The 24,168-nt window shown below is 40.0% G+C and overlaps 1 protein-coding gene across 2 annotated transcripts in view; it reads right to left on the bottom strand.

Annotated features, from left to right (window-relative positions):
* eftud2 (elongation factor Tu GTP binding domain containing 2) overlaps window positions 1-24,168 on the bottom strand; it is a 95,622-nt gene that overhangs the window by 4,643 nt on the left and 66,811 nt on the right. For both annotated transcript variants that reach the window (XM_060848904.1, XM_060848903.1), the window contains 12 exons: window positions 21,673-21,763; window positions 20,993-21,128; window positions 20,073-20,200; window positions 19,353-19,546; window positions 17,505-17,616; window positions 11,696-11,836; window positions 8,558-8,659; window positions 8,353-8,435; window positions 4,540-4,626; window positions 4,192-4,318; window positions 3,137-3,224; window positions 294-412 (listed from right to left, as the gene is read on the bottom strand). In XM_060848904.1, the coding sequence (XP_060704887.1) occupies window positions 294-412; window positions 3,137-3,224; window positions 4,192-4,318; window positions 4,540-4,626; window positions 8,353-8,435; window positions 8,558-8,659; window positions 11,696-11,836; window positions 17,505-17,616; window positions 19,353-19,546; window positions 20,073-20,200; window positions 20,993-21,128; window positions 21,673-21,763 (1,408 nt within the window). The remainder of the gene's footprint in view (window positions 1-293; window positions 413-3,136; window positions 3,225-4,191; window positions 4,319-4,539; window positions 4,627-8,352; window positions 8,436-8,557; window positions 8,660-11,695; window positions 11,837-17,504; window positions 17,617-19,352; window positions 19,547-20,072; window positions 20,201-20,992; window positions 21,129-21,672; window positions 21,764-24,168) is intronic.

Genomic DNA, 24,168 nt, shown 5'->3' on the forward strand with positions numbered 1-24,168 from the left:
ACAGAGAAACCATATTTAGAAAGGTATCTTACAATTCAAAAGTTGCAGCAAAACAATTGTTGATCTGAATAAATTTGTTAAAATTTAGTGTGCTGAATGGTTAAAGAACATGAAAAATAACAAACAGGCATTTATTTAAAGAGTACATATACATACACAAATATACACCGAAATATTTTGCATGGTAAAACAAAGTTTTTAATACTTTCGTCATTTCACTTAATAAATTAGGAAATGATGCATCGTAACTATGGACTGTTAAAAGACACAAAACGTTAGAGCAAAACTCTTACCATTAGGAAAGCTGAATACACTACTCGTCTGGCTGTAGGAATAATTTGTCCTCCACCTCTGTGTAATGGCTCCTGAGCTATTACCGCATCAAGTATCTTGAATTTCACATTGCGTATTGCTGTGAAGATACAAAATCCAAAATACATTTGTGATAATTCTAATTTTAATACCAAATTAATTTCAAATTGGAGATGCAAATCACTTGCTCCTTTCTGAAGAAAGTTTGGAAGGTTTATCAAATCATACTTAGATATATTTGCAAATAAAGGATACTATTCTGGATTATTGGGTTTAGTGAAACCAAAGTACCTACAGAAGTATCAGTGTGCGTCTGACTGAGTCAATAAACAGCAAAGTACTGCTTTGCAGAGTTTTCATCCCTTCAGTGTAATTTTAAACTGATGCTTCATTTGTCACAGCGGATGATAAATAATCATGATCAGATGAGGAATAAAAACTTCTTACTGTCTAGTATTCAATCAATACTGTAATGTAGGATTAACTATTTATGTTTTGATTGTTTGTGACACCTATTGGTACACAAAAATGATTATCACATTTACACACAAAAGTGCTATTCTGTAATCTTTCCATTAGCTTTGTTAGAATGCAAGCATATTTTCCATTATCTATTACGAGATGCATTAAGAAAGGTTAATCAGGTTATTAAAACTGAGTAAGGCCATTCCACTAAATGAAGATCACCAATTTAGAGTGATCCTAAAGATTCCGCATGACAGCATCCACTGGCTCTCAATAATTTGCAGTTTCAGTACTTTCTTTGTAACTGTTGATTATTCTGTGTGAAGAAATGCTCCTGCCAACAGTTCTAAATTTAAGAAGCATTTAGATGTATATATGAATAGGAAGGCTTTGGAGGGATATGGGCCGGGTGCTGGTAGGTGGGACTAGATTGGGTTGGGATGTCAGGTCGGCATGGACGGTTGGACCGAGGGGTCTGTTTCCATGCTGTACATCTCTATGACTCTATGCTGTTATCAGACTTGTGAACAGATCTTTCTCTGCACCATTTCCACAACTGTAATACTATATTGTACATTCTGTTCTATTACCTTGATGTACTTACATGAAGTATGATTTGTCTGCTTAGCACACAAAACAATACTTTTCACTTCACCTTGCCCATATGGCAATAATAAATCAAAGTATTAGATTTCTCAGTGCAACTTTTCAGTTGCAGTCAAAGTTTGTTTCCTACCATTGTCACTCTGAGGAATTATATAATGACTCCTTTTCCAACACTCTAACCTCTCAGGGAAGCGAGAAATCTCTTTTCTTCATGGAATTACAGGGGAATGTTAGTGTGACTTCACATCCAACCATGCCTCTTCCCACTGCAGGATGAGAATATTGTATACATAGGGTTGTTGGATTAGCCAGCATTTATTGCCCATCCTTAAATGCCCTGGAGAAAACGATGGTGAGCTACCTTCATGAATAAAGCAGAGAAATAGCCGCACTGCTGAGGGACTCTCAGGATTTTGACCCACTGCCATGAAGGAACAGCAATATAATTCCAAGTCAAGATGGTGTGTATGTTGAAAAAGAGCTTGCTGCTGGTGACACTCTCATGTATCTGATGCCAACGTCCTTTTACGTGGTAGAGATTGTAAGATTGAAAGGTGCAGTCAAAAGAGGCTTGCTGAGCTGTTACAGTGCATCTTATAGACGGTTCACACTGCTGTCATTGTGTGTCAATGGTGCAGAGGATGAATGTAGAAGGTGGCAGATGGGGGTGCCAGTCAAATGGGCTGCTTTAACCTGGGTGGCACATTTTCTTTGAATGTTATAGGAGCTGCAATCATCCAAGTAAATAGAGAGTATTTCAGCACACTTCTGAACTGTGCCTAGTAGAGGAAGTATGAGCTGTGAAATCAGAAACTAAGTTAATTCCAGCAGAATTTCCAGCCTTTGATTTGACCTGTGGCCACAGTATTTGTACAGTTGGTCCTATTCAGTTTCTGGTCAATTATAAACCCCAGGATTTACATAGTCAGGGATTCAGCAATAATAATACTAATGAGTATAAAGTGGCATTGGTTAGAATTTTGCTTGTTGGAGATGACTGTGGCCTGGCACTTATGTGCCATGAATGTTATTTGCCATTTATTAGCCAAAGATTGAATGCTGTCCAGGTTTGTTGCATGAAAAAAGGACTGCTTCAGTATCTGAGGAGTTGCTGAATACTGTGCGATCATCAGGCAAAATCCCACTTCTGACCTTACAATGGAGGAAAGATCATTGATGAAACAGTTGGGATGGTTCGGCCTTGGACACTACCTGAATAACTCCCGTAGTAGCGGAGTTGATTATCCTAATGACCACAACCACTTTCTTTTGTGTTAGGTATGACTCTAATCATAGATCACAGAGCTCCAGATTATCAACACTTAAATAAAATCATTCTGGGTTATTTTTGCCATATAACTCACCAAAGCAATGATTTGCAATGGAGTTATGAGAGCCAGGTATGAGTCAGTGAGCAAAGTACATCAAATTGTGACAGAAACAAACAATGGAACATATGAGGGATCAATTAAATTTGTACACTAACGTTTATTAGGCTGACTAACACAACAACATTACTGTAACAAGACAAAGATCAAAGTTAAAACAAATTGCCGGTAAAATTAAGCAGGTCTGGCAGCATCTATGGGGAGGATTTCAGCATATTATGTTTCAGATTTCCATCATCTGCAATTGTTTTATATTGCGTATTAACAATATCTTTATAATTTATTACTTGAATTTAAAAAAGTGATTCTACCAGTTACTAAAATATTGCGCATATTGCTTTTGTTGCTTGCTTGTCAATACATACGCTCATCACAAAGTGGTCCTTCTCGAGTTCCCCACTGGAATCCCTGGACGATGCTGTCTTTCACATAACCTAAAAGTGCTTTATCCACCTACAAGAGGACCAATTTAAAAACAATATACAGGTTAGTCTAATGTAGGCTCATTCAGATTACTAAGTTTATTAAGTTAAATATTTATAGCAAAGAAGTAAAACTTGGTGTGATTTCCCCAGCTCCAGAATGAGTGAGCTAACATCAGCTGCCATGCTAGCTAACTAATGGATTCTTCACTTTTAGGCCCAAATCATGTTAAATCTTAAAATTTTGATATTATCTGTGAGGTTTAACACCTTGCCAGTGAAGCATAGCTGTTTCAGTCTCTGTCTTTCCTTTTGATCAGTACCTGGATACTGTAACATTCCTTCTATGATTGTGTATGGATTAAGGATTCAAATAACAGAACAACATCAATTCAATCTTCTTGCAAAACCCAAACAATATTTATTGTAAATTCAATAACGAAGCATTAAATCTTAGTAGCTAAAACCCAAAAAAGTAACTGGAAGTTAGAACTTAAAACAAACAGCTCCAAAAATGAGATATTACCATCAGGAGGATGGAGGTTTAATTCAGGCCTTCAAGAGGATGCTGGATAATTTTTTTCAAGTGTGCAGGGTTCTGGGAAAAGGCAGGAGTTTGGTACTAACTCAAAACACTCAGAGCTGGTGCAAATATTGGTCAAGTGGCCACCTTCTGCATTTAACAATTCTGTGATCAAATACTTTCCAAATTACAAGTATGAAAAATGCACATGTTAAAAATACTCAAACTATGTTGAAAAGGTGGCTTTGGAAGATGATTGCAATGTAATTAGTGTACAACAGATGCTACACTGGAATTTACTTCTTATAAACACACCAGGAAGGCTTAATGTGGCTTCAAGCAGTTCAAGATTTATGCTTTTTTTTACACTGAACTTGAGCAGAATTAGTTCATTTTTAACTTTACATTTCATGGAAATGATTTGTGACAAATAACAGAGCTGTTGTGAAAAGTACTTTTGTTTTTACACATTTACCTCTGATGGCAATGTATCATCAACCAAAATGTTTGGGCCTGTTGTGTCAGGTCCAAAGGCCCAAATGGAACGGGCAGCCAATAAATCCCAATCATACTTTGTCTGGAAAAATTCACCCAGTTTTTTCCTGTAGTTGGGTACAAAAGAAAGTTGAATTACATAGTTTTAAAGGCCAATTTGGTGCATTAAAATAACAATGTACATAACTCAAGTTCTGCTTTGCAAACAAATTATGTCAAAATGTTTCTATCACTTAGCTGCACTTACTTCACAATGTGCTATTTACAAATACACCACATATACATTACAAATAATTACATACCCAATTGGCAGTTATGCATTTCATACCTGTTCCAGGTAATTTGGACAACTTCATTCTCAATATCTTCTGCTAAACCTTTCTCCAGGGGTTCTGCAATCATTGTGATCTTATTCCTTTTGGGAAGGAAGAGAAAAACATAATATTTGGGGTATGTTTTATGTGCTAAGGTTCACAGATTTTCTTTTAAGCCTTACTCTATTATCTCCCCGCTATTCTCCTCACCTCCCAATATCTACTACCAGGTGTAACCAAATCCATAACATGCCCTCGGATTTCCAAGAATGCTGTTGCAGGCTAGATATTAGTGCAGCACAGTAATTACCAAGTGCCAATCTGGTTTCCCTCAATCAAGTTATTTTACATGTACTTCAGTTTCTATTTTAGAATTAAAACGGAATAAGGTCGAACCTTAAAATATCCTATTAAATTTGAAGAAATTCAGCATAGAACTTTGCTGTGGATCAAGATTATAAACAAAGATGAACAAAGATTGCTAAACTAAAAAACCTAGTTATCTACTTAGACACAGAATCAAAGCCTGCGGGTATGAATGTGTCCTTCAAAGTCAAACCTAAGGTCATAGAATGTTCTTGTTAGTCTTTCTCTCCTCTCTTTGTTTACTATCATCAGTTCCTCAAAATCTCCCCTCAATTGCCTATTTACAGGTAACAATGGAGAAGAAAGCATGTGTGAATGCAATTGTTTCCACAAACACAAATTCAATCACATTCGACACATTTTAGACTGCACTGTTTGAAAGCTGGATGAGATATGTATGTTATAGCAAAACATCAGGCATTAAGTAGTGGACTGAGGCAGTGAAATTATTAATCGATTATCAATTTCTTTTAGAAAAGGTTTGAATTGCAGGAATAAACAATTGCAGCTATTTATAAAATCTAACTTTTTCGACCTAAAATCGTTAGGTCTGTTTATAGAGTCATAGAGATGTACAACATGGAAACAGACCCTTCGGTCCAACCCATCCATGCTGACCAGATATCCCAACCCAATCTAGTCCCACCTGCCAGCACCCAGTCCATATCCTTTCAAACCCTTCCTATTCATATACACATCCAAATGTCTCTTAAATGTTGCAATTGTACCAGCCTCCACCACATCCTCTGGTAGCTCATTCCACACACGTACCACCCTTTGCGTGAAAAAGTTGCCCCTTAGGTCTCTTTTATATCTTTCCCCTCTCATCCTAAACCTATGCGCTCTGGTTCTGGACTCCCCCACCCCAGGAAAAAGACTTTGCCTAGTTATCCAATCCATGCCCCTCATAATCTTGTAAACCTCTATAATATGGTCACACCTCAACCTCCGACGCTCCAGGGAAAACAGCCCCAGCCTGTTCAGCCTCTCCGAGTAGTACAGATCTTCCAACCCTGGCAACATCCTTGTAAATCTTTTCTGAACCCTTTCAAGTTTCACAACATCTTTCCGATAGGAAGGAGACCAGAACTGCACGCAATATTCCAACAGTGGCCTAACCAATGTCCTGTACAGCTGTAATATGATCTCCCAGTTCCAATACTCTGACCAATAAAGGAAAGCATACCAAACGCATTCTTCACTATCCTATCTACCTGTGACTCCACTTTCAAGGAGCTATGGACCTGCACTCCCTAGGATCTTATCATTAAGTGTGTAAGTCCTGCTAAGATTTGCTTTCCCAAAATGCAGCAGCTCGCATTTATCTGAATTAAACTCCATCTGCCACTTCTCAGCCCATTGGCCCAACTGGTCAAGATCCTGTTGTAATCTGAGGTAACCCTCTTCGCTGTCCACTACACCTCCAATTTTGGTGTCATCATCTACAAACTTACAAACTGTACCTCTTATGCTCGCATCCAAATCATGTATGTAAATGACAAAACGTAGAGGACCCAACACCGATCCTTGTGGCACTCCACTGGTCACAGGCCTCCAGTCTGAAAAACCACCACCCTGTCTTCTACCTTTGAGCCAGTTCTGTATCCAAATGGTTAGATCTCCATGAGATCTAACCTTGCTAATCAGTCTCCCATGGGGAACCCTGTCGATCGCTTTACTGAAGTCCATATAGATCACATCTACTGCTCTGCCCTCATCAATCTTCTTTGTTACTTCTTCAAAAACCTCAATATAGTCTGTGAGACATGATTTCCCACGCACAAAGCCATGTTGACTATCCTGAATCAGTCCTTGCCTTTCCAAATACATGCACATCCTGTCCTTCAGGTTTCCTTCCAACAACTTGCCCACCACCGAGGTCAGGCTCACTGGTCTATAGTTCCCTGACTTGTCTTTATCGCACTTCTTAAACAGTGGCACCACGTTTGCCAACCTCCAGTCTTCCTGCACCTTATTATCGATGATACAAATACCTCTGCAAGAGGCCCAGCAATCACTTCTCTAGCTACCCACAGAGTTCTCAGGTACACCTGATCAGGTCCTGGGGATTTATCCACTTTCAACCGTTTCAAGGCATCCAGCACTTCCTCCTCTGTAATCTGTTCGCCATCTTGTTGCCTGTTCTGTATGTCCAGCAGGTTGGCTATTGTTTCTGTGGCTAGGGTTTTGTCGATAGACAGGAAAGCCACACACACAGACCAAGTCCTGAACTACGAAAGCAACCAGCCAATACACACAAAAGAAGTTGTATCAAGACACTGTTCAAAAGGACCACAACATGCTGCAGCACACCAGAACTGCAAAAAAGGGAAGAACAACATCGCTACAACGTATTCGCCAAGAACGGATACCCCCGCAATTTCATCAACAGATGCCTAAGGGAAAGACAACGGAACGAGGACATGCCACAACCCAAAGGACTAGCCACGTTACCATACATCAAGAACATTTCTGAACTGACAGCCAGACTACTACGACCACTAGGACTCATAACAGCACACAAACCAACAGCCACTCTCAGACAACAACTCACCAGGACAAAGGACCCGATAATCAGCATGAGCAAAACCAACATAGTGTACAAAATCCCATGCAAGGCTGCACAAAACACTACATAGGACAAACAGGAAGACAGCTAACGATCCACATCCATGAACATCAACTAGCCACAAAACGACACGACCAGCTATCCTTAGTAGCCACACATGCAGATGACAAGCAACATGAGTTCGACTGGGACAACACTATTATTATAGGACAAGCCAAACAGAGAACAGCCAGGGAATTCCTAGAGGCATGGCACTCATCCACAGATTCTATCAACAAACACATCAACCTGGACCCAATATACCGGCCACTGCAGCAGACAGCTGGGACTGACAACTGGAAGCAGCAGAGACAAACCACTATAAATGCCAGAGGAAACATCACAGAAGCGATTCACAGGAGGATCCCAAACACTGAGGATGTCACCTAGACAGGGGACGAAACGTCTGCAACACAAATTCCCAGCTCGGCAAACAGAACCACAGCATCCTCCATAACGAGACAGCAACAATTATAAAAGTATAACCTGCAAAACCTCAGTCTATTTTCTGTAGCAAACTAAACCGATGTGGCAGGCTACTCCAAATGCTGACATGAAAAAACAATGAGTATGAACTTTCAACCTTTTGGTAAAATGGGTTTTTGGTGAAAATTCAGCAGCTTTTTGCTAATCCACCACTTTACAAAAGGGAAAATTGATTAAAACAACTTTAGCAACTGGTCATTAAACAACAGTAGAGAATGTTTGGCCAAATTCAGAAACAATATAGATGTTTCACACATGGATTTGTGGCTAAAGCAAATGATTCACTTGCAGCTTTACAACTTAATGGAAACTAAAAGCTGTAGTTTTTATGGTAGCATGAGGCATGCAGGAAACGTGAGAAACTCACTTTTTGTTGGGTGTCTCTGCAAAACATTTCAAAGATGAGGTTTCCACAACAGTTTCACAGAATGTTACAACAGGGTCAGCCACCTGCAAGAAGGAAATAACAGTTACTAAGACAGCAACAATTAATTTTACATGAAGCATGTATTACCATAAAGAAATATAAATAACCACTCATAGGTTTTGAAGTTGCAATTTTGGAGAATTACCTTTATATCAATTTCAGAATACATCTTCCTAAGGTCATGCATTACACAGTCCAGATAAAGTTCTCCAGTCCCCAGTATTACATGCTCTCCAGACTCTTCCACCTTTCATGGGAGAAAGCAGACATAAATGAATGGTTATTATTGTTAGGGTAAAGAATAAAATTCGTAGGAAGTGAGGACTGCAGATCAGAGTCAAGAGTGTGCTGCTGGGAAAGCACAGTAGGTCAAGCAGCATCCAAGGAGCAGGCAAATAGATGTTTCGGGCACAAGCCCTTAACTGTAGGGAATCTAAAATCAGGAATGAGGCTTTTCGGCCAGGGATGAGAAAATAATGGGGGGGAAGGTAGAGGAGAGAGCGATATGTGGATGAAGGTGAGGGACAAGGTAATAGGTCAGAGGGAAGAGTGATGGATAGGTCTGGAGGGCAGTAACGAGTTGGAGGCTTAGAACTAGGATAATGTGGGGGGAGGGGAAATGCGCAAACTGTTGAAATCCACATTTATCTTGTGTGGTTGCAGGGTCCCAAGGCAAAATATGAGGCGCTCCTGGTTTGGTGGTGTAAGATGCCCAGAAGGCCCCCTTCTTCCATGATCGCAACTTCCCTCCCCACATGGTTGACGATGCCCTCCAGCACATCTCCTCCACGTCATGCGCCACCACCCCTGAACCCTAACCCTCCCAACGCAACTAGACGGAACCCCCATGGTCCTCACCTTCCAACCCACCAACCTCTGCATACAACGCATCATCCTTCAACCTTTCCACCACCTCCAATCGGACACCACCACAATGACATATTTCATTCCCTACCCCTATCAGCGCTTCGGAGAGATCTTTCCCTCCTCGACTCCCTCGTCAGGTCCATCCTCCTCCCTACAGCCCACACCCCATTCCTAGCACTTTCCCCTGCCAATGCAGGAAGTGCAAAACCTGCACCCACACCACTCCCCTCACTCCTGTCCATGGCCCCAAGGGATCCTTCCACATCCGTCAGAAATCTACCTGTACCTCTACCAATGTCATCCACTACATCCATCGCACCCAGTGTGGTCTCCTTTACATTGGGGAGACAGGACACCTTCTTGCAGATCGTTCCACAGAACATCTCTGGGACACATGCACCCAACAACCCACTGCCCTGGAGCTGAACACTTCAACTCCCTCTCCCACTCCGTCAAGGTCATGCAGGTTCTGGGCCTCCTCCACTGCCAAACTGTTACCACCCAATGCCTAGAGGAAGAAAGCCTCATATTCCGCCTTGGGACCCTGCAACCACACGGAGTAAATGTGGATTTCGACAGCTTCAGCATTTCCCCTTCCCCCCCCCCCCCCCCCCCCCCCCACATAATCCAAGTCCCAAGCCTCCAACTCAGCACCGCCCTCCGGACCTATCACCTTCTTCTTCACCTTCATCCACCTATTGCTTTCTCAACTACCTTTCCCCCAACCCCACCCCTTCCAATTTATCTCTCAGCCCCCCAGCACACAAGCCTCATTCTTGATGAAGGGCTTATGCCAGAAACGTCAATTCATCTGCTTCTTGGTTGCTGCCTGATCTGCTGTGCTTTCCCAGCAACACACTCTCGACTAAAGAGTAAAATTGCTCACTTTACTCTTTGTGATGACAGCAATAATATTTTTGTTACCATAAGTTTTAAGAGTGGGAAAGATTTTCTGTGGACTCTGTGACATGTTTAGAGCTCAACAGATATAATACTTATGAATCCTTCCAGAATAGTTAAAATATTCAATGTTTTCTTCATGACTTTTCACTCTTTTCCATCATCTATGCTCGAAGTCAAGTAAATGATGACAGAAGTATCTCGATCCTTACTAACTGATAAAGGGGAATTACAGCACCACACTCTTCGACAATGAAAATAATCAACACTATTTTATGAAAAGGGACTGAACAGTTTTGCCATTTTATAATTTTTCCAAATTGTTAGAGAACAGCAGACCAAAAATCACAGGCCATATTTACAAAATTTTAAAGGATAAAAATTCAACCATAAAATCAAGGTAGTCAACAGCAAATGTAAGATGGAACTTGTTTCTGTACTCCAGGAAAACGAAAGGAAAATGTTGTTTCCAACAATTTTTTTTTTGTAAATAAACACACTTGAATGAGTAGGGTACAAATGTAACCAAATAGTTAAAACTGTAGAAAAAGTGTTCCTATTCCCACCTCCTGTGAAGAATACTGCCAGTTCAACTATGTTCCAGTGTCCAAATAGTCTGCAGTATTTAATGCAGTACGTACATTTTATTTCAAACAGGCAATGCTTTTTTAAAAACCAATTCAACCTCAAAATGCTTCAGTTATTTGCAGGTCAATATTTCTCAACTACAAAAAAAAATCTTTGCTTCATAGGGTTAGAAAGTCTTCAATTGAGCACACCTTGTGTTTCATTTATCCAGAGGTAAACCTCATTATGTTTACTTGATCCACCACTTCTGCACAATGCAATATCCAAAGAACAGCATTTTCTTGCAAACACTGGCAAAAAAGAATAAAGTGTAATGCTGCTCAAAGTATGAAGACTTTGGATAGTTAACATGGTCCTGAAATTAGAAAGTGAATCACCTACAGAACTCCTGTTCTGAAGCAGACATTGTGTGTTCAACTGAATCCAGAGCCTTGAGAGCAAAATCTACACTTAAATATTGAGGGAGCGTTGTATTGTCATGGGTGCTGCTTTTAAGATGAGATATTAACTGAAGTCTGGTCTGACTTATTGCATAAACTTTGAAGATCCAATAACTTCATTGCGAAGAGCAGGGAACTTTTCTGTTGTTTGGGCCAATACTTCTTTCTCAAGTCACAGAAATCAGATCTTCTTATCAGCATCTAATTGCCATCTGTGGGTCTTTACTGTGCATAACCTGCTGCCACATTTCATACACTGCATCAGCACCTATACTTCAAAACATATTTTAATGGCTGTAAAATGCTTGTGTTCTCCAGAGTTTGGAAAAAAGCTGAGTTCATATGAAAGATGAGCCTTGAACTTGCTGAACATACAAGCACCACCAATGGCCAATATGGAATATTCCTATTCCTTAAATGATATAAATGCAAAACTTTTCTTTGAGCATATAAAAACAACTTTTCTGCAATGTTATTTGTATTCATACCTTAGTAGTTAGTGATGGGTAGCTTTTGTTAACCTTTCTTAAACCATCCAACATCTTCGGAAGCTCAGATGGGTTGACTGGTTCCACAGCAATTTTAATAACAGATGCTGTATTAAATTTGAGAGGCCTGAAGATCTGAGCCTGAAATTAGACATGACCATTAGCAAGGCATTAATTTCTACGTCTGAAACAAGAGAAACTTGGTATACCAAAGCAAGGCCAACCTTGAATTCAGATAGTGGTAGGGACAAGAAGGTGTGACTACAAGCAAGGCCAGTAGAGAGATCCAGGAGGTAATGTTGAAGGAGCCTCAGCTTGTCTAACAGGTTCGAGCTCTTTGCTCCATGTGGATGAGTAGAGGTATTGGGAGAATGAACAAACAGACTATAGCACCATGTACGTGAAGCCATTCAAAAGAGGGGAGAAAAATGTAATTGTAATCATGGATAGTATAGTCAGGGGAACAGACACGTCTTTCTGGCCAGGTTTGAGTGTCCCAAAGGCTGTGTTGCCTGGTTTAGGATAGTTCATCTGGGCTGCAGAAGAACTTGGAGTGGGAGGGGAAAAATCCAGTTGTCATGGACAATATTGGTAAAAATGATATAAGTAGAAAGAGGGAAGAGGTTCTGCTGAGAGAAATGAGCATCTTGGAGTTAAATTAGCAACTGGATCAACAAGGTAATAATCTCTGGAATACTACTTGAGCTATGAGTTAAAGGTCAACAAGATTAATGAGGCAAAATGTGTGGCTCAAAGACTGGTGTTGGGTGAAACTAGTTTGAAATTATTGGACGAGCAACAGTACCTGAGAAGGAGGGAGCTATTCCAACGGGAAGGGCTGCACCTGAATCATACTGGGATTAAAGTCCAGGGAGGGGGGTTCAGTTTCATGGAAAAACCTAAAGATGAAGGACTCAGCAGAGGTTATTAAACTTTCTAGAACAAATAATAGAACAGAGAGCATGAAAATTATGAATCAAATTTCAGGCACCCTAGATAAGGGGACAACTATGAGAAGGGGGGCAATCAATGCAGGACTGAGAGTGCTGTACATAAATGCATGCAGTACAAGAGAGAAAGTAAATAAGCTTATAGAAAAGATTCAAATTCGCAGGTATGATGTTGTTGATACCACAGAGACATGTCTGCAAAAGGGATCAGTCCTGGGAACTAAATATCCAAGGATATGTGTCCTATCAAAAGGACAGGCAGATGGGCAGAAAGGTAGGGTTGACTTGTTTGTAAGAAAATGAAATTAAATCAATACAAGTAACGATATAGAGTTGGAAAGCCTAGAATCTGTGTGGGCAGAGTTCAGGAACCGTAAAGGAAAACGACATCAATGGGAGTTATACAAAGGCCTCCAAGCTGAATGAGTGGAAGATAATAAAGCAGGAACAGGATGTAGGTTTGCTCACTGAGCTGTAAGGTTTATTTCCAGACATTTTGTCACTCTATAGGTAACATTTTCAGTTGGCCTCCAGGCGATGCACTGCTGATAATTCCTGCTTTCTATTTATATGTTTGGGTTTCTTTGGGTTGATGATATCGTTTCCTGTGGGGGAATCATTTCCGGTTGGACTCTAATACATTGAGTTAGACCCTATCTACCACTCCCTGAGAAAAAGAACAGGTAATGACTCCACCACAGGAAATGACATCACCAACCCAAAGAAACCCAAACATATAAATAGAAAGCAGGAATTATCAGCAGTGCTTCACCTGGAGGCCAACTGGAGATGTTACCTAGTAGGGTGACGAAACATCTGGAAATGAACCTTCCAACTCAGCGAGCAAACCTACATCCAGAACCTCAACCTGAGCTACAAATCTTCTCAAAACTCGCTAATAAAACAAGAAATAGAAAAGCACTATTATTGTAAACATGACGGACTTCAATATGTAGGTGGACAGGGAAAATCAGGTTGGGAGCTGATCTCATGAAAAGGAATTCATGAAATGTCAAAGAGATGGTATTTTGGAGCAGCTTGTTGTAAAGCCCACTAGAGAACAGGCAATTCTGGATTTGGTGATGTGCACTGAGGCAGACTTGATTAGGGAGCTTAAGGTGAAGGAAATGCTGAGGGGGCAGTGAACATAATATGACAGGATGCACCCTGCACTTTGAGAAAGAGAAACTGAAATCAGATAAAATGGTATATTAATTAAGTAATAGTAACTACAAAGACATGTTGGAAGAGCTGGCCAGAGTTGCTTGAAATGTAGCCTAGCAGGGAAGACAATGGAACAGCAATGGCAGGAAGTTTGAGGGCTTATTTGGGAAATGCCACAGAAATTCATCCCAAGGATGAAGAAACATATTAAAAGGAGGAGAAGGTAACCATGGCTGACAACAGAAGTTAGAGACAACACGAAAGAAAAAGAAAAAGCACACAATGTGGTGAAGATTAGAAGGAAGCCAGAAGATGGAAGCCTTTAAAATTAAAGAGAAAAACTCAAAAAAGGAATAATTCCAGCTCGGCGAACAGAACCACAACAACGAGCACCCGAGCTACAAATCTTTGCACAAACCTTGAAGGAATAAGGGAGGAGAATATGGAATGAGGATAAGTTAGCTAGTAATATATAAAGAAAAACTGCAAGAGAATTTTTACATAAATAAAAAAATTAAGAGAGTAGCAAAAGTGGACACTTAACCGCTGGATAATGAGGCCGGAGAAATAATAATGGGGAGAAAATAAATGGCAGAGGATCTATATAGGTAGTTTGTGTCAGTTCACAGTGACGACACTAGCCCCAAACCAGAACTTCAAGACAGTCGGGGGTAGAGGTGAATGTAACGACTATCATTAAGGGGAAGGTGCTAGGGAAGCTGAAAAGTCTAAATGTGGATAAATCACATGGACTAAATGGATTGCACTCCAGAGTTTTGAAGAAATAGCCAAGGACATTGTGATAGCATTGGTGGCGATCTTTGATGAACCACAGAGTCACAGAAACAGACCCTCTGGTCCAAATCATCTGCACCGACTAGACATCCCAATTTGACCCAGTCTCATTTGCCAACATTTGGTCCATTTCCCGCTAAACACTCCCTATTCATATATTCATCCAGATGCCTTTTTAAATGTTGTAATTTAACCACTTCCTTTGGCAGCTTGTTCCATACATGCATCACATTGCCTGAAAAAGTTATCCCTTAAGTCCCTTTGAAATCTGGTCCTCTTACCTTAAAACTGTATGCTCTAATTTTGGACTCCTCAATCCTTGGAAAAAGACTTTGGTTATACATCCTACCCATGCTCCTCATGATTTTGTAAACCTTATAAAGGTCACCTCTCAGACTCTGATATTCCAGGGAAAAAAGCCACAGTCTGTTCAGCCTCTCCCTATAGCTCAAAGCCTCCAGTCCCAGCAACATCCTTGTAAATCTTTCTTGCACCCTCTCAAGCTTAAGAACATCCTTCCTATACAAGGGTGCCCAGAATTTTATGCAGCATTCCAAATCACTGGAGTCAGAGATGGTCCAGGAGGACTGGAAAATGGCTAAGATTATACACCTGTTTAAGAGGGTAGGGAGGCAGGAAAACAGGAAATTATAGGCTGATTAGCCTGACCTCAGACTTTGGTAAAATTTTAGAATCCATTATTAAGGATAAGACTGGAATACTTGGAAGTGTATGGTAAAATAGGGCTAAATCAGCACCTCTTTGTCATAGAAGGTCAAGTCCGACAAATCTATTAGAATTCTTTGGGGAGGTAACTACCAAGTCAGACAAAGGAAAAGCAGTGGATATGCTCTATTTCAATTTCAAGACGACCACTTATAACATGTTGCACAAGAGGCTGCTAAATAAGAGCACATGGTGTTAGGGGCAAGGTACTGGCGTGGATAGAGGATTGGCTGTCTGGCAGAAGGCAGAGAATGGGGATAAAAGAGTTTTTCTCAGGATGACAGCCAATGATTAGTGGAATTTTGCAGGGCTCAGTGGTGGGATCGCAACTATTCATGTTCAACATTAATGATTTGGACAAAGGAATGGAGGGTCTTGTTGTTAAATTTCCAGATGACACAAAGATAGGTGGAGAGACAGGTGGTACTGAGGAAGTGGGGAGACTGCAGAAGGACCTGTTAGGAGAGTGCACAAAGTGGCAGATGAAAAACAATGCAGGCAAGTATTGAGACTGTGCACTTTGGTAGGAAGATTAGAGGCATAGACTATTTTCTAATTGGGTAAAGGCTTTCGAAATCTTAAGAACACAGGGGCTCTGGAATGTTAATTTAGGATTCTCTTAAGGTTAATATACGGTTCAGTTGGCAGTTAGAAAGACAAATGCAATGTAAACATTCATGCAAAGAGAGGTGGAATTCAGGAGCAGAAATGTACTGCTGAAGCCATATAAAGCTCTGGTCAGACTGTATTTGGAGTATTATGAGTAGTTTTGGGCCCTATGTTAAGGAGACTTGGAAGGGGTCCAGAAGAAGTTCACAAGAATGATCCTTGGAATGAAGGGCTTGTCACACGAGGACTCTGGTCTGTACTTGAGGAAGAATAGGGATCTCATTGAAACTTACAGAATACCTAGAGGCCTAGATAGAGTGGACATGGAGAAGATATTTCCACTAGCAGGAAAGACTAGGACCCTTGTCTTTAGAACCTAGATAAGGAGGTATTTCTTCAGCCAGAGGATGGTGAACCTGTGGAATTCATTGTCACAGAAGGCTGGAAAATTAAGAGTTTTTAAAACAGAAGTAGATAGATTCTTGATCAGTATGCGGATAAAGGGAGAAAGTAGGAAAAGGGGGTTGAGAAGCATATCAGCCATGATTGAATGGTGAAACAGACTCAATGGGCTGATTCTGCTCATATATCTTCAAGTTTTAGAACATTCTGCCCAGAAATAACCCAAATACTATTTAATTTTCTTTTGAGCTGTGCCTGTGATTTTCCTATCAATTTTACATTCAACAATCAATAGAATCTGTACATAAGTTTACTCCCACTGCATTGCATGTCAGGGCATTTCTTTTTTAAGATTTACCAGTTTACCAGTGATTGCAAATTTTAAGCAATCAATTAACTGATCAGTTCCATGGCAAACACCCGTAAATCATAGCACAGACATGGGGTATCATGGTGGTTCAGTGGTTGGCACTGCTGCCTCCTAGCACCAGGGACCCGGGTTTGATTCCTGCCTTGGGTGACTGTATGGAGTTTGCATATTCTCTCTGTGTGGGTCACCTCCAGGTGCTCCAGTTTCTTCCCATAGTTTGAAGATGTGCAGGTCAGGTGAATTGGCCAGGCTAAATTGCCCATAGTGTTTGGTGCATTAGTCAGGGGTAAATATAGGGTTTTTCTTCGGAGGGTTGGTGTGGACTTATTGGACTGACGAAGAGCCTGTTTCCATAATGTAGGGAATCTAATCTAATCTACGTGCTGTGGTTTTTGTCTCCAGATCTACAAAAAGTATTTTATTATAATTTATTAGATTAGATTCCCTACAGAGTGGAAACAGATCCTTTGGACCAACAAGTCCACATCGACCCTCCAAAGAGCAACCCACCCACCTCTGATTAATGTACCTAACACTATGGGCAATTTAATGTGGCCAATTCTTCTAACCTTCACATCTTTGGATTGTGGGAGGAAACCGGAGCACCCGGTGGAAACTCACAATCACAGGGAGAATGTGCAAACTCCACACAGACAGTTGTCCGAGGCTGGATTTGAACCTGGGACCCTGGTGCTGTGAGGCAGCAGCGCTAACCACTGAACCACCGTGCTGCCCTCATTCTTGAACAAATTCAATTTCAGATGCTATCTTTAATGTCAGTGATGTGCTTTACCTCGTCATTGCCTCTTGGTTCTGTGATGGTTGCTGTCTTTACAATGGGTTGGTCTACTCCTTCTATGAGCACCCAGTTACCAGCTGGAACTCTGTTAACCTCTATATGATACCTTGAAGGATAAACCATAACATTTTTAGGTTAGAGGAGAATACAGTGAGGGATTTAATAATTATGTAAATCAATGATGAATCTATTTTTGTACGTTAACCAGTCAGATATGCAATTATGCTGCTTAATACTGAGACCTGTTTTTTGTTCTATTAGTCTACAAACAATATTTTTAAAAATCAAGTGTACAGATTTCAATGATTTCAAGTCTACACAGATAGGGCACGGACTAAGGAAGAAACAATTAGTTTTGGCAAAGATCCAGATCCAGGAGCTATCTACAAAAGCTTCATTAAAATAGGTTGATAGGGTGAATGGATTTCTTCTTTTAGAATGCTTAGATCATGATCTTATTGAATGACAGTACATGCTTGAGACACCAAGTGGCTTAATTCTGCTCCTAATTTGTATACTTAGATGAATTGGCTAATTTATAATGATGTTAATTGTTTTACACTCTTGCAAATTTTCTCAGCTGGCCCTGTTGACATTTTTCATAACTCTCAAAATAGGAGCTGAATTTTTAGAGCACATTGTTTGATATGGATTGGCCTGAAGTTGCCTTAGTGAATTGGAAGCTCAGGCAACAGTGGGAGGCACCATGCTGAATGCATTCTTCACTTGTTATGTTGTAATCAGTTTAAGATTTTGGAGCACTGAAAGCCTGTGCTGCACATCAAGGCCCTGGATAAGTGCCCACCATGACCAAGATACATTTCTAATCCAGTCCAGGGCATCAAAGGGAGGTACTATTGAGCCCAGTATTTTCATTGAATTGAAAGTTTAGAAGGAAAATTCCATCTTTAAACTTGGGCATCTTGCCACTGTACTTCTCTTTTCTCTTTGACACTTAATTCTTTGACTAAACATTTGGTCATCTGTTCTATTGTCAGTTTATGTAGATCAAGTATCATTGTATAATACATGTGAAGTACCTCCAGCTCTTTTATTATGCTAAAACCACCAAGTTATGTCACTCAGTCAATTCTTAATAAATGCTTCAATGGAATTATCAAATATCTGGCCACGGTAACCACCTTGTCAGATAGGTAATGCTGTATTCTATGAAGAATCAATAGGAACAGCAAGAAAATAATAACTTGGACAAGGTTCTGTGAATTATTTAGCATCCAACAGATTTCTACATGGGAGCCAATGTGCAATCCATCCACTGTATCAGGCAAAGTAATAAACGAGATAGATATAACAACCAAATAAATTGGGGCATAACAAGTTAACTAACTTTACTCCCTTTACAAAGAAGAGCAATGGAAACAATTTTCAAGAGTAGTGACTAATATCACATATCTGGATTTTTTTTGGGGGGGGGGGGACTGTCTAACAAACAATATGTTTGTTTTAATGCAACAGTGGTGATAGGAACATAGGAACAGGAGTAGCCCATGGTGTACTGCTGCCTAGTCTCCTGAAAGGGGAGCAGACTTCATAGACAACTTGTTGTCCTGCCCATCTCATTTGGATAATCGCGGTTCCTCTGCACCACACTCTGTTCTGAATAGTCTGGCCAGCATTCCATGAGCTCTCTTGCTTATTTTCTGCACCCGTTTGTGACACGTTAAAAGATCTACACACCTGAACCCCAGGTCTCTTTGGATGCTCACTATACATAACTTCATATCATCTAGAAAGCAGACTGTAGATCTAGAATGGAAACTGCTATCCACTTCATTCAAATTCACAGCCAAACTGATTAGTAGAAACACTTTGATTAAGCACCTTGCAACCGAAATCCACAGCCTACCAACTGTGCAAATTTGTGAATCTTCTTCATCCTCCAGTGTGTAGTTCTCTCCGAGTACTTTCACTGGCTGCCCAGCATGAATGGTTCCACTCAACACCCTACCAAATGCATGGAATTGTACTCCATCCTCTGTGCTGTACATCTTAGTGGTGTGGCACATCAGAGGGCCCTGTGCAATAACAAAAAAATACAATCCAAAGGTGCACAGATTAGATGAATTGGCTATGCTAACTTGCCCATAATATGTTCAGGTATGTGTAGGTTAGTGCATTAGTCAGGGGTAAATATAGGATAGTGGGGTGAGGGAGTGGGTCTAGGTGGGTTGTTCTTCGGAGGGTTGTTGTGGACTGGTTAGGCTGACGGGCCTATTTCCACACTGGGGATTCTATGGAAGGGTTTCCACCATCATACCAAGTTACAGTAAACAGACAAAATGAAACATTGGTCAAGAAAACAAGTATCATAGCAGTTAGCTCTTTACAACAGATGAAATACCACCAAAAAAATACTTCAAACTCTTAATCTCTCCATTGAGCTGGCAACAGATATGAAAAAGTGGTGTTAGCCCCTGGCATTTTCAGGTGATCAGCATGGATCAGGTTATTGGTTGCATCATTATTGGATTATACAGACTAAAAAAAATCATTACCAGTAAAAGCTTTTAGAAGATTGTTTTAAAAGAAAACTTCACTTACATCAGGATCACATTCAAGCATAGTTTCGCCAAGATCCAAATCCAGGCTACCTGTATATGTATGTTCAATTTTATTCCTTGCACCGGACTGTGGGGATGGGATGTGTTGCACACACATATCTACCAACCCTGTAGAAAAATTACACTGGGTATTGAGGATTAGTAAGTAGAGATAACATCAAGTAGTAACAGGAAATTTTCTACACTACCTCTCCCATAAAGACAGCCTACTATATCCACACTAAAACAGAATGCCTCAAATCCACTGAACTGAATCATATATTCTCATTTTTGGATTATCTTTGTTTATAATCAGGTTCTAAAAGAGATTGAATGGATAAATATAATTCAGTAGATATTAGGTAAAAGATTGTCACTGCATTGCCATAATAAGTTACAAATTATGATACTGCAGTCAAATCTTTACGACTAACCAATGATAGAAATTACATATGAACCATTGCAGTTAATAAACTTGAAAATATTAAGTGCTGAATCATCCAGATTTGAAAAAGTTGTGAATAAAATAAATTTAAGTTTTTCAAGCTCATTTCCAACAGCTTAATTTATGAACAGTCTAGAGTTTTCTTCATATTAAAATGCAGAATTAAAATTCTAAAATATTCACCTTAGCCATGTCCCTTTAAAGCACCACTTGTGTACTCTTCCATGAAACTCAGAGTAAAAATATTTGGAGCAGTCTTTTCCACTTATATATCATATATACTCTCTTCAAGCAGTTTTAAGAATGGGGTCACTCTTTTAAAAAAGGTTCACCCAGTTAATGCAGACTCTCCTTCCTCAATTTTCTATTTTCTTCTAAATTTTGAGCACATTCAGTTTTCATTGCAAACTAAGCATCAAGCTAACAAGAAATATACAACACTTCCTGCAATCTTTAGAAGCTGAGCATTAAATTACCTGTAAAGTCACCAAAAAATTTCTTGCAGACGAGCCGCAGCAATGGCCTAATGTTGAGCTTTAATTCCTCCTTTGTCAAATGAATACCAAGCTCATCCAATGTGCGTGGCAGAGTGGTGTCTACATCACCAACAACCTGTGCATTGCAAGTAGAAAGCTTTAATAAGCTTCTCAGCAGAATGAAAATCTACATTCTTGGTTTATAAGCTTGTATGAAAACACAAGAAACATTTTTTCCTTGACTCACTCCCACAGAAAGGGTTTCCTACACCGCAAACGAAATCAAGCATGGATGTGGTCAAACATTTTTGGGTGTCCAGTTGCAGCTAATAAACAAATGTTTCATCATGTAGTTTTTTGATGGAACACAGTTAATCATTCACATTTTTTCATATCAGAGGTTGAGTTAAACAATTATAAATAGGATATTAAAAAGTTTTTTGGGGGCGGTGGAAGGGGCATAATAGGGGGGGTTTAGGTAAATTGAAATAAGTCAACTAATGGCTATAAAGAGATCACAACAGTTCACCTTTGTTTTGTTCAAACTTCCAGCATCTGTAAGATTTTAATCTGGATTAAATTATTGCCTTGAAACTCTATCATTTATATACTGTCTGTTATGTTAGTATAATAAACGTATACACCATGTAGTGTGCCAACAATTGTTTAGATATAGTTACCTGAGAAAGAATCTTGTAAACAGGTTCCAAAATGAATTCCACAAAACTTCTCTGAGAATTGCTGGTCGGTGCCTTCTTGGTAAACTTCCGTCTGCAACAAGAATATATTTGTGTGTTCATCAGCTGGAAATCAAACTTTAAGAAACACTTAGCTTAATGTTACACAGCTAGCCTCTGGAAAATGTCCCAGTGGAGTGCAGGGCAAATTGCCTAGAGTGCACTTACATTCCAAATTTGGCACTGATGAGGAGCCACTGTTCCATGTTGATGTTAAAATATAAAGTCAAAACTGACACTGGAGAGAAGTCACTGTGATTCTAGCTTAGTTGCAGGTTGAGTTCTGACTCGAAATTCAGGTTACATTTGTACTGCATTGGCAATGTAGCTCCAAAGTAAAACTGCTTCATTTTAAGGTTGTACTTGTAATACAAAGGTATCCTCACATTATTTAAGAACAGGTCATTTCCCATTTCTGGTGCTTGACTGATATGCCTTCAGTGGTATTGATTATGGAAAGTTGGATACTGCACAGATGTTTAAGCCACGTAGAAAATAATCCACTGTTTTGTTGGTAAGATGTTTCACATTTTTCAAATCTGTATTCATTTGTAAATTGTATCTACTATAATTCTTGAAATTAATTAGAGGTTAACTTTTACTTGGATGTGTGTAACTATATCAAAATGCAAGAAAAATAAACACTACCAGAATAAAACACAGTCTCCTTAACTGACCCACTATCTACAACTATTGCAGTACATACTACCTACATTTGCAATGTTGCAACCCCTCATCAAGGCTCCTTTGCAATATCCAAGGCTTTGATCTTGCCTATCTACAGCAACAAGAGCTGCAGGGGTTCAAAAAGCTTAAAGTCACGTATATCTGGTGACTACCAGAATTCCGTAGGGGCCAGTGTTGGGATCACAGCTATTCATGTTATATATTAACGATCCAGATGATGACTGATGACACTGTTGCTAAGTTTGCAGATGAAATTAAGATAGATGGCGGGTTCAGTCATGTTAAGGAAGTGGGAGGCTGCAGAGGATTTACTAGGGGAGTAGGCAATTAAGTGGCAGATAGAATATAATGTGGGAAAGTGTGAGCTTGCACACTTTGGCCGAAAGAATAAACTCAGAGACTACCTTCTAAATGGGGAAAGGCTTCAGAAATCTGACGCATAAAAGGACTCAGGAGTCCCACCTCAAGATTTTCAAGACTGACATACAGGTTCAGTTGGCAGAAAGGAAAGCAAACGCAATGTTAGCATTCATTTCAAGAAAGTGACAATACAAGAGCAGGGATATACTGCTAAAGTTGAATAAAACTCTGGTCACACCACATTTGCAATTTTGTGCACACTTCTGGGCCCCATATCTAAAGGAGGATGTTCTGGCCTTGGAGGGTGCCCGGAAGAGGTTTACAAGAATGATCTTGGGAATAAAGACCTTGGCACATGAGCTGCCAAGATTCGGGTCTGTACTCAACGGAATTTACAGGGATGAATGGGAATAGCAATGAAACTTACAAAATCCAAATAGGCCTGGACAGAGTGGAAATAAAGATATTTCCACTGGTAGGAGACACTAAAACATGATGGCTCAGAGCCAAGAGATGATACTTTAGAACGGAGATGAGGAAGAATTTTTTCAGCCAGAAGATGGCGAAATTCATTACTAAAGAAGGATGTGGTGGCCAAGTCTTTGATGTATTTAAGACAGATAGACAGGTTCTTGATTAGTAAGGGGATCAAAAATTGTGGGGAGAGGCAGGAGGATTGGGTTGAGAAAACATATCAGCCATGACTGAATGTTGGAGCAAACACGATGGGCTGAATGGTAAATTCTTTTTGTATGGCTTATGTTCTATCCCAACTTGAACATCAGCATTCAATGTCTCTGGATCAAAATCTTCAAACTTCTTACTAACAGCACTGTGGGAAAACCATCAGCATATGGACTGCAGGGATTCAAGAGGCTCATCACTCCTTCAAAAAAGCTTGTCGTAAGAGTCATACAGCACAGAAACAGACCCTTCAGTCCAACCAATCCGTGATGAACATAATCCCAAATTAAACTAGTCCTACCTGCCTACTCCTGGCCCATATCACACCAAACCTTTCCTATTCATGTCCTCATCCAAATGTCTTCTAAACATCCTAATTATAGCCACATCCACCACCTCCTCAGCAAGTTTATTCTACACACAAACCACCTTCCATGTAAAACATTTGCCCCTCACGTCTTTTTTAAATCTCTGTCCTCTCACCTTAAAAATGTGACCCCTCGACTTGAAATCCCCCAATTTAGGGAAGGACAACTACCGTTAACTTTAACTATATCACTCATTACTTCATAAACTTGTATTAGGACGCCTCTCAAACTCCTATGCTCCAGTGAAAAACGTCCCAGCTTATCAAGCCTATCTATGTAACTCAAACATCCTGATAAATCTCTTCTGAACAGTTTCCAGCTGCTGAATGTCTAAGTGATG

This window comes from Hemiscyllium ocellatum, chromosome 32, assembly GCF_020745735.1.
Source record: "Hemiscyllium ocellatum isolate sHemOce1 chromosome 32, sHemOce1.pat.X.cur, whole genome shotgun sequence".
In the NCBI taxonomy this organism is placed as follows: Eukaryota; Metazoa; Chordata; class Chondrichthyes; order Orectolobiformes; family Hemiscylliidae; genus Hemiscyllium; species Hemiscyllium ocellatum.